Raw genomic sequence first — 10,996 nt, 5'->3', positions numbered from 1 at the left:
TTGTACCAAGAAGCATATAGCTCCATAGGATAAAAGTTAGAGAGCACGTGACCCTGGCCGCTATAGAAAGCAGCAGCTATAGGGAGGTATGAGGAAGAGCCTGCGGGAGGAGGTGAGGTTTTGGGGCGGCACACCGAACTCACACAGGAAGAAGAGAAGCCGGGCTCGGGTGAGTAAACTACTCTCCTCATCGTCTCAATGGAGTCATTCATGAGTGTGCGCTGCGCGGCTGTATCTGTACCGTACAGCTACTGACTTAACCCTTCGTGCGCTGCTGCTGAGACACTCTCGCCTTCGTGTCAGGGCCACTCACGTCACATTGTTAGCCTGTAAACGTTATGTGAGATGACCGGTGCCTGTCAAAGCGGCTGTAGAAGATTCGGGCGTCCCGTGTGTGAAATCGTGTGCTTAAAAAGTTTGTGTTCATTTTTGTTTAGAGAGGCAGAATAATAATAAAAATACTAATAATAATGTGGCTCGGATGTTGCTCATCTGGCTGTGAATCTCTCCCCCGTGCGCTGATCGTTTGAAGTTTCTATTACTATTTATTATCTATTATTTGTCGGGTGGCGTGTCTAGCTACAGGTGACGTCATCACACCTGAAGCCATAGGTGGACTGCATCTCCATACTTGCAGAAACAGGGTCATTCATTCTCTCATACACATTGCAAGTGATGTCACAGGGTACGGGGCTGTGGGATCACAACTGATTGGGGGCTGCAAACCTGATTAGCATCGAAATGTTTAAATGCAGGAAAGAGTTAAACCTGACAAAAGTCTTTTATGTTTCCTTGTAAGAAAGAGTTAATGCAGATAAACAGCTGCCATTTCATAAAGGTTGAAATGTAAACTTTAGCTTGGTGCTTCTTAAAGGGACAGTTTAATGTTCATAACAGCTCTCATAAATAATATATGTTAAAGTACTTTATGGGGGGGGCTAAAATGTATTATGTAGAAGCTGCAGCCCTGCTGTTGTTCCCTCTGCGAAATCCCCATACACATTTGTTTCTTTCCCCGCGTCCAGCTAAAAACCAGGCAGGAAATGTTTGGCTGACGCGTTTTCCAGTATGTTAACTTCCATTGGTTTCAGCTGCCAATCAGTGGCAAGAATAGTCAGACCATAAGAGAGGACGGCAACAACAACATCAGCAGCAGCAGCAGCAGCAGCTGGGCTGCATCTTCTGTTTCAGATGCGTGCTTTATTTTCTTTTTGTTCTGGAAGAATGTGTATTAAAGTACTCGAGCGTCTCAATAGACCCTTTAGAACTACCGCACAAGCCAGTGCACCCCAACTTTTGTAAATAAACCACAAAGTGTTTTCTAGAAGATGCGTTATTATTAAACAGTTGTATAACTAAGCATATCCAGGTTTGCTGCAAACCGTCACAAAATAGGAGTTTACTTTCAAAAAAGCTCTTAAAAACGCTTGCTAGAGTTGTCTCTTTGAGTCGCTTGCTTTGGGAGGATACCATCATCTGGGCCTCGGTAAATACATGTTTAGTTATAAAAATAGTTCTCTTATTTCTGGCAGCAAATGCTAAACCGCAATGGTATAAATAGAAACGTTAAAATCATCCAGTACTCCCCTTCACCGGACACATGGAAAACGAACTCGATGTGTTGCCTTTTGTATGTTTTTTAAATCAGTCTTTTATATTTATATACAGTGTGTGTAATATATATATATATATATATATATATATATATATATATATATCTCTTGCAACATCACTTGTATGCTATGATGGTGCCCTACAAGTAAGGATTAATTATTTGTAGTGGATCGGTTTATATGTAATACTTTTTACCTTTTTAGCTATATTTCCCGATGTTTTAATATAGGAAAACGTATTCATTAGCTGCTAAGAGATTTTTTGTAATGTTAAATACCAAGAATTTTTAGTGGATTTTTTTTTTTCTCACTTATTAAACTTTAGAAAACATGGAGCTTGAAAGGATGACTGCCCGAGAAGACTGGCCGGACGAGACGGAGGAAAAGGAAGAAGAGACTGCTGAAAATCCCTCGTGCTGTGACAGGCTCCATGCGACCATTTCCAACTGGATGCTACCTTCAGACTACAGGGATATCTACCTAGAAAGAGCAAACTGCCTGCCTCCTCCACTTTTCATAATCTTAATAAGTATCGCAGAGGTATAGTTGAAATATTGGCTTCCAAAACTAAAGCATATTTTCTTAGACTCATGTCTATTATATAATTTTTTTTTTGTAAAGTCTAGTTTTTGTTGATGTTTATGTTTATCGCATCTACTTTTTAAACGTATTCCCAAGATGCTGAATGAAGATCATTAACATCTTATTACAAGTGGGTTCCGTTTCTATTCAGTTACATCACCAGGGGTTGCTAGTTATACCTATAGTTTACTGAGAGGGTGTCAGATAAGTGGGACGGCCTCCCAGCAGAAGTGGTGTAGGCTAACATGTTGAAGGCGTTTAAACATGCATAAGAGAGACAAGACCAGGGGCTATAGCAGCCGATCAGTGTCAGGAAAGCACTTCCATTGACTTATTTGTGAGCTTTTTCTGTGCACGCTCCCTGGAACTCTTGCACAAGCCATTACATGATGAGATGTCTTCTCTCATTTCCTGCAAGCCAAGTTGCAAAGGGGTGAAAAAATAAGAGGACACCACTAGCTGGAGAGTTGCAGTCTTATCTTACTGACTTGACTTGGATGGTACAGTATACAGGATATTTAAATTAGTGAAATTCCAAGGGGGGGCGTCCGATCAGAGTGCCGAGGTGACATAAATTCCCCATGCTCCACAGAGAGAACAGTGGCCGTGAACAGGGCAGCTGGGTGAGCTGACCTGGGTAAGATATAGTTTCACCTGTGCTGTGTACAGATGTGTAGCATCGACCTTTTTTCTTTTCAATTATGTACATAAACTACAGCCTTAAATAATAGCGTCCCACCAAATGTATACACAGCCACCATTTTTTTGACACATGTATACCCTTTTTTGCGTCTAGTTGGCTATATTCATTTACTACGCAGTGTGGAAGCCACAGAAACAATGGATCACTTTGGATAACGGTGTCATGAATAGCCCTTTCATTTACCGCTTCGATAAACGTGAAGAAGCATGGAGATTTGTCTCTTACATGTTGGTGCATGCTGGGTGAGCCTTTTGAAATATCCTACTAAGTACCTGGTAGTAAATAGATGAATTAGAGGTATGTATGGAAAAGGAAACTTTTTGGGTCTGATAACTGTGATGGCAATGTTGGCAATGATTTTCATTATCGATTATTATCGATTTTATCCATTAGTTGTTGTAGCCCTAATATATATATATATATATATATATATATATATATATATATATATATATATATATAATCTATCATCAGCAACATATCATTGCAAGTGTTCCTATGAATGTAAGTGAGGGACAAAATAGTAAATGAAAGGGTTAGTTTGAAGAGGCTTAGCTCTGACTCTGTTACTTCTTACATTAAGCCTTTTTATCTTTTACAGAGTGCAGCATATTATTGGGAACCTTTTCCTTCAGCTTTTCATTGGGATCCCATTAGAGATGGTCCACAAGGGACATAGAATTGGCCTCGTTTATATCGCTGGGGTCATTGGAGGTCTGTACTCTTTTTTTTTTTTTTTTTTTTTTTTTTTTTTTTTTTTTTTGTAGGGGCGTATTGTAGTTATTTTATTTTTATTTTATTTTTGTGTAAATTAAAGGAAACTGAAATTCTTTTTGTGTGTAAAATAGAAAGAAAATCATGTATCTTGTTAAAGGCAGGATAAAATCAGTCCAAGAACTCGCACACGCCATGTTGACCATCTCCAAAACACGAACAGCATACTACATATATTTATATTTTTCTAGCTAGTTTTTGTTATCTCATTTGTGATAATGCTTATTGACCCACATGCACCTGTGTATGCTGTGTAAATGTACGTTTCCCACGCTGCAGCCAAGCATGTGACTTTAATTTGATTTGCACTGCCAATCATAGTACTCTGGTTTAGGGATACTTTAAGTTCTGTTACTAATATTTGTATGCAATTTTTTTTTTAATCATTGGGGTTTTCTTATTAGGATCTCTGGCCAGTTCGATCTTTGATCCCAATAAACATCTGGTTGGTGCTTCAGGCGGTGTCTATGCCTTGATAGGAGGGTATTTTATGAATGTTATTGTGGTGAGTACAACATCAAAACAAAACTGATATTTCTGTTATTGCTTTGTCTGTAATTATTCCCTTTACAGTTGCCTTTGAAAACATGTAATACTTTAATTGAATGGTCTTTCTAGCTATTGAAAGAGAGAGTTCTCTACCACAGTCCTTGAGTCTTTGTTCATCAAAGCCTCGTATCATGTTAGCCTCGTAGCGTAAAATCATGTATTAGAAATGATGTTGCCTTCATTTATGACTACATAAGAGCAGTGTGTGCGACCTGACAAAAATATGCCCAATATATCTTAATTTCTCATATAATAACTTCATTGACTGGCCCACTAATTTCTACAACTTTTGAGGTGGAGTGCTTGAATGACCATCCAGAATATAGTTGGTGTCTGCCCTCTTATTTTTAATTTATTCCATAATGTCTTCATTTGTTACCCATCTCATGTGATGTCTTCTCTCTGTCTCTTGGTCAATTAAATTATAAAAAGAATAAATGACTAGCAGATGTGCCTCCCTGGGACTATAATTTATGGAAGATATGCCAGCTAGTTTCCTGTGTAGCCACTACTGAGTTGGAATGATACCGTGATGTTAGAAGGTTTTGAAACAGTCTAACCAGTTGTTCCAGTTCTGTTTCCTAACCGAGCGTTAGGCTTTATTTACAGGACATGTACTATACTACATAACAAGAAATCGACTTTAAATGTATACTGTATACTAAAGAAAAGGCAAATGTTTTCCACCGGTTACACCCTTTACAAATCCTGGCCATTTCATCTTTTGAGCAACACTCCCTGTTAACTTGTTTTAAGAGTTAAAGTGAGTTTACTTCACTATTCATGATAAAGGGCCAACACTGGCAAGTTTCTCCAGCAAGAATGACGGAGCAGGCCCTGTGTAATGCATAATTCACTGCACGAGGAGGGTTTAGACCTTCAATAAGTGAAGTCAAGGATAAGTCTCTAGTAAATAAATCCCATTGTACATCAGAGCCGTAGTGTGTTGCTACCGACAGCCAGGTGGACAGACGACAGCCTGGAACTGACTGTGACCAGGAAATGTTTGACTATGAGCGTCACATTAAAAGGAGTTGTATTGTATTGTTTGATGTTTAAAATGATTCGATTTTGTTGTACTCTCTAGTATGCTAAGCAGATTAACCTGATCAGATCTGTGTTGGTTTTCTTTTTTACTTTAAAGGTTTAATCACATAAAAAAACAACAAACTTTTAAGAACTTTTTTCCATTTTGTGAAAACTATCTTTTGTGTCCCGTGGCAATTAGGTGTTCGTTTTCTCTGATTTACTTGATCAAAGAATTGTTTCAGAGAAGGGTTAGTGTGGCAAAATAAATATGTAACAGTGTAATATACTGTTAGCCGCGTATGGTGAGGCTCTATGTGTGGTACTACGGGGCAGTTCAATTGCTAGATATGCTATTGAATTTAATTGGCTGCAGTGATAGGTTGGGGGGGGTGTTCAGTTAGAGTGAGAAGGATCTGACAGCTTCCTGGTCCAAGGTTGGATGTTATTCGTATTAAAGTGTTTTAATGCAAATGAAAAAAAGTGTTTTTGGCCCTTCCCCCGTAAGCAATGTGAAGCTGATTAGTGATGAAGGTAAATAAATTATAACGGTATACATCCAGCCTGAACCCACTGGTCGGACTATATTGTCACAGTTAGGACGTAAAGCCATTCTGGAAATGATGGTTCTGATGTTGAATTCAACAGGTGAAACGTCAAAAACCGGTTTGGATGTGTTTTTTTTTTTTTTGTTTCTAGAATTTCAAAAGCATGGTGCCATTATTTGGAATTTTTCGAATCGTAGCCATTGTATTAATAGGTAAGTTGTTTTTTTTTTCTTATTGGCTTTGCAACTAGATTCGGCAATGTTTTAAGAGCTCGGTCTTCACACTTGATTTCGCATTTATAGAACCCTCTTATGTTAAATTATACAATATAAAGTTAAAAGCCAAGTTTAGTTGTAGTTGAACACCCTCATTGTCCCTTGAAAAGTCTACTGTGCACCTAGCAATGCTTTACACCTTAACCCACTTAGAATGTTCACAAGGAAGTAGGGCTGCAACTAACGATTATTTTCATAATCGATTAGTTGGCCGATAATTTTTTCGATTAATCGGGTAAAAAAAAAACAATATGCAAATTTTTCGTTTATTTAAAATAAAAACTTATAACTTACAATGGCCTTTTTTACGATTTGCCTTCTTATTTTACTGACATAATAATTAAAGCTATATTTTAAGAAGAACCCCAAAAATACCAAAAAAAGCTTTACTAGTAAATATTAATGTAAACTATTTTTGCTCAGTTATGCACATCTCACCCCCAGCTTGCCTCTCTGTCCCAGAAATGCCTTATACCCCCTATATGCTACTCTGCCCCATATACCCTCCTATATGTCAGAGATACCACTGTGCACCCTTATACCTCCTATATGCCACTCTGTCCCCTAATATGCCTTATACCCCCTATATGCCACTGTGCCCCCTGATATGCCTTATAGCCCCATATATGCCACAGTGCCCCGATATGCCACAGTGCCCCCCTGATATGCCTTATAGCCCCCTATATGCCTTTTACCCTTGATATGCCACCATGCCCCCTGATATGCATTTTACCCTTGATATGCCACCATGCCCCCTGATATGCATTTTACCCTTGATATGCCACCATGCCCCCTGATATGTCTTTTACCCCTATATGCCAGAGATGCCACTGTGCCCCCTGATATGCCTTATAGCCCCTTTATGCCACTGTCCCCCTGATATGCCTTATAGCCCCTTTATGCAATTGTCCCCCCTGATATGCCTTATAGCCCCTTTATGCAATTGTCCCCCCTGATACGCCTTATAGCCCCTTTATGCCACTTTGCCCCCTGATACGCCTTATAGCCCCTTTATGCCACTGTCCCCCCTGATATGCCTTATAGCCCCTTTATGCCACTGCCCCCCCTGATACCACTGTGCCCCCTGATATGTCTTATGCCCCCCCGATATAAGAAAAACTGACATCGCTAAAATAGGTTTTTTATATTTATATTTATTAAATATAGACAAAAAAAAGACACAATACAATATAAATATATATATAAATATATGGACAATATAAACAATAAATCAAATATTACAGACATAAAAAAATAAAAAAACACAAATTAAAGAATGCACATAATTAATAGATCCCGCAAAAATTATACCTGCCCCACCAAGGGTTAATATATCAACAGAAGAAACACAGGGCAAATGAGCATAAAAATAAAGATAATACTTACCCAGTGCTGCTTACTTGTCCTGGTTTTTCTTCTTCTGATATATTAACCCCTGGTGGGGCAGGTGGAAGTGGCAGTACACAGTGCACATCGCGCACTAAAATCCAAACCCCCAGCAGCGCTGCACGGGACCTGGATCCTCTCTGGCAGCCGGTAGGGGTCTGTGCGATGCGCGCAGACAGCCGCTTCTCCCCTCCGCTTCCGTTGGGGCTTCCATGATGGAAGCCGCACCGGAAGGTCACGTGACGCTGGGTTCAGTAATAGAAGCCCCGTCGGAAGTGGAGGGGAGAAGCGGAAGGGGAGGGGAGAAGCGGAGGATGTCTGCGCGTTTTGCACAGACCCTCACCGGGTGGCAGAGAGGATCCAGGTCTCCTGCAGCTTTGCGGGGCGGTCTGGATTCTAGAGTTATAATCCGATCTCTATTTGAGATCGGATTATAGAAGGGAGTTTTTGCTCTGAAAAACATAATTTTATAAATCGATTCAACTAATCGATTATGAAAATCGTTGACAACGATTTTCATAATCGATTATTATCGATTTTATCGATTCGTTGTTGCAGCCCTACAAGGAAGCAGATTATCTATCCCTATACAATGGCAGGTGACCCAGAACAGGAGGATCTGATACTGGAATATTAACAGAATTGGACCAGAAGCTCAAAATACCCATTGTCTGACACAAATCTCACTCCACAATTGTCTAGCGCACGGTGGTGTCCAACCTTGGGTTACAGCCTCTCCCTTGCGATAGTCCATTACTGCTTGATTAATAATCCTCCTATAGCTGCAGCTGAACATTGTAATAGTGATTTATTGTATTTTAGGATTATATGTCTATTTCTTTTTGCAGTTGGGACAGATGTTGGTTTTGCCCTTTACAGAAGATACATTGTACATGATACTGATTTACAGGTTAGACCATCTTGTTTTATATTGGTTCTGATGACATAGAAATTGTGAAATGATTCATTTAGCATGAACTAACCATTTCCCTAAAATCTACCGTTACTTCCTATGAAAAAACAGACAAGTTAGTTTCCCTGATTTGAGCTACTATTCTAATTTAATTCTAATTGTGTTTCACTGACCTATGCCTAGCATATAATTTAATTATAAAAGTAATTTAAAAGCTAACCCCGAGATTATCAAAATATTAACCCTTTAATAGGTCATTGTGAAGATTATATGTAGTTACTTACCAGATGCATCAACCAAATGGCTCTAATGCCAGTCCTCATGGAAACCCTGACACTGTGTAGATACACGCTTCGTTCAGTTACCTGCATTCAAGCAGGTAGAAACCTGTACATACTGGTAGCAAAAGCACAAGTTGGGCGTCGTATATATGATCACAGCAGTGTAGAATAGGAAAGAATCCGTTCCAGATTATGTGACCCTAAAAATCTGCCCTCTCACCCTTGGACTGGGGCAAAAACCCTGAGAGTTCCTAGATCTGGTACCACCTTGTCATTGTGAGACCCATCTCCATTTTTACACAAATATTTAGTCCTAATTATGTATTATAAAATATATAAACATCTATAAATTCCTCACAGTAGATTGGTGGAGGTCAGAAGGTTTCCTATTTAATGCAATAGTCAGAAAACATTCTTCAATATATTCTTACATTTGTATTATTAATATATGTATCTGAATGTTTTCTTCATTGCAATACGACTGTAGCACCATTCTAATTAAGGGGTTGAATTCAGCCCATTGCTATGCAAATACAAATCTGTGCATTTTCCGTTCTAGGTATCTTTCGTGGCTCACTTTGCGGGGTGTCTAGCTGGAATGTCGATTGGTTACACCGTCTTCAGCTGCTTTGACAAAAACCTCATTAAAGATCCCAGGTTCTGGATATGTATCGCTGCCTACGTAGCCTTTCTGATCTTTGCTGCACTTTTCAATATCTTCTTTTTTCCGAAGTAGTAGACACGTCCGATTCCAATGATGTATCTTCCAGTACTGGAAGCTGATAAAAGTATCTTGGGCTACAACTTGCAATATATTTACAAAACATTAAACATAATATTTTTTATATATATTTATAGCATTATAATATTCTTAGCAGTGTTGTGACAAATTGAATTTCTTCAGGCCAAAAGAGCAGAGACTTTACTTTATCCGAGAGAAAACGTATACAATCCCACAAAAACAAAATAGACTAACCTTGGTATGGTTATACGCATTTAAGACCTCTAAATAATGTATTTACAATGCAGGCTTGGGTATAAATTAAAACATTCATCATCAAAGAAAAGCACTGGTCAAATATTATTAATGTTAGTCTATCAGTGATATTAGTATGAAAAGCAGTGATAAGGCTATCGTGCTTCCATAAGGTTTGTGTATTTTGGGATATCCCAATATTTTCATTGAATTTTATAAAATAGACATGTGCATAGATCAAGATGAAAAGAGAAATTGAATAAAGAACTGAGATTGAAATTAGGCCAAGTATATTGCGGAACCCTGGCGTAACATTTTAATGACATATGCTATTTACTTATTTGCAGTTAGTTTCCATTTATAGGATGGGATTTTAAGAGTTACCTGATTCTGTTCATACCAGAAATGTGAGGGTCTGTCAAAATCCCAGTTCTTGATTGTAGAACTATGCAACCAATTGTATGTGGGTTTAATATATTGAGCTTTTAATGCATTGTGTGTAATCATGTTACCATTACCATGAATGGGACTAAATAGAGATATGAGCTTGTCATTCCTACTGTTAATGCAACAGAAGCTAACGACCAAATTAAACTCGCCCAGCATGATGTCTCAGGGATCTGCCTATAACCACGTGTATCTCTCATACCTCTCTTACACGTGTATCCGCTTTGGTTCTAAAAGTGCTTAAAGAGGCAAAAAATCTATCACAGAACCAGGGTACTTATCAAATATAAAACACTCATTATAGTATGAAATTCGGGGTGTTAAAATTCCTACTAGTGTAATTTTACCAAAACACAGAGCAATACAAAGACCAAATTTTAATTTATCTATATTTTATATCCATATGTCATAACATGATTTATTATGCGTTTACAACATATATATATATATATATAATGTGCCTATGCTTTGCTCAGTCATGTAAAATGTATTTGTTATTATGTGGTAGGTATGGTAAGATTTAACATCTGTAATTAAATTATCTTTGTATACTGTTATCAGTTTATGACCTATGGACCCAGGTGGTCTGTTTTGCATTGTTATACTTATTTTTTGTCATGACAAAAAAAAATTGTGATATACTAATATTTTATGGAGAGCATTGTGTGTATGATATGTTTTTTTATACATATTGAGTTAATAAATATACTTGTTTGTGTTTTCTAAACATAACCAATTTCTTTATCATTGGAACACAGTGGAATTACAGTTGCTGTTAACAATAGAACCAGGGGCCTTTAATACTATGTACCTAGTGGTCAGGTCTCAATACTCTAAATCATTTTCTCACTAATGCATGTAATCAACCATAGACTACAATAAGCCCTATAATGTAATAGTGTTAGGCGCGTATCAGACTAATC

At 38.1% G+C, this 10,996-nt stretch overlaps 1 protein-coding gene across 1 annotated transcript; it reads left to right on the top strand.

Moving 5' to 3' along the window:
- The first annotated feature begins 1,943 nt into the window (after nt 1–1,943).
- Nucleotides 1,944–9,386, top strand: LOC149286269 (rhomboid-related protein 2-like). The gene is made up of 7 exons (XM_089494314.1): nt 1,944–2,153; nt 2,992–3,140; nt 3,500–3,612; nt 4,077–4,177; nt 5,947–6,007; nt 8,305–8,366; nt 9,210–9,386. The coding sequence occupies exons 1-7, from the start codon at nt 1,944–1,946 to the stop codon at nt 9,384–9,386; spliced, it is 873 nt and encodes a 290-aa protein (XP_089350440.1).
- The last annotated feature ends 1,610 nt before the right edge of the window (nt 9,387–10,996 follow it).

Source organism: Sceloporus occidentalis, unplaced genomic scaffold (genome assembly GCF_023333645.1).
Source record: "Sceloporus occidentalis isolate IW3139 unplaced genomic scaffold, rSceOcc1.0.p SCAF_71, whole genome shotgun sequence".
NCBI lineage: Eukaryota > Metazoa > Chordata > Lepidosauria > Squamata > Phrynosomatidae > Sceloporus > Sceloporus occidentalis.
This window is presented reverse-complemented; position numbering and strand designations above follow the sequence as displayed.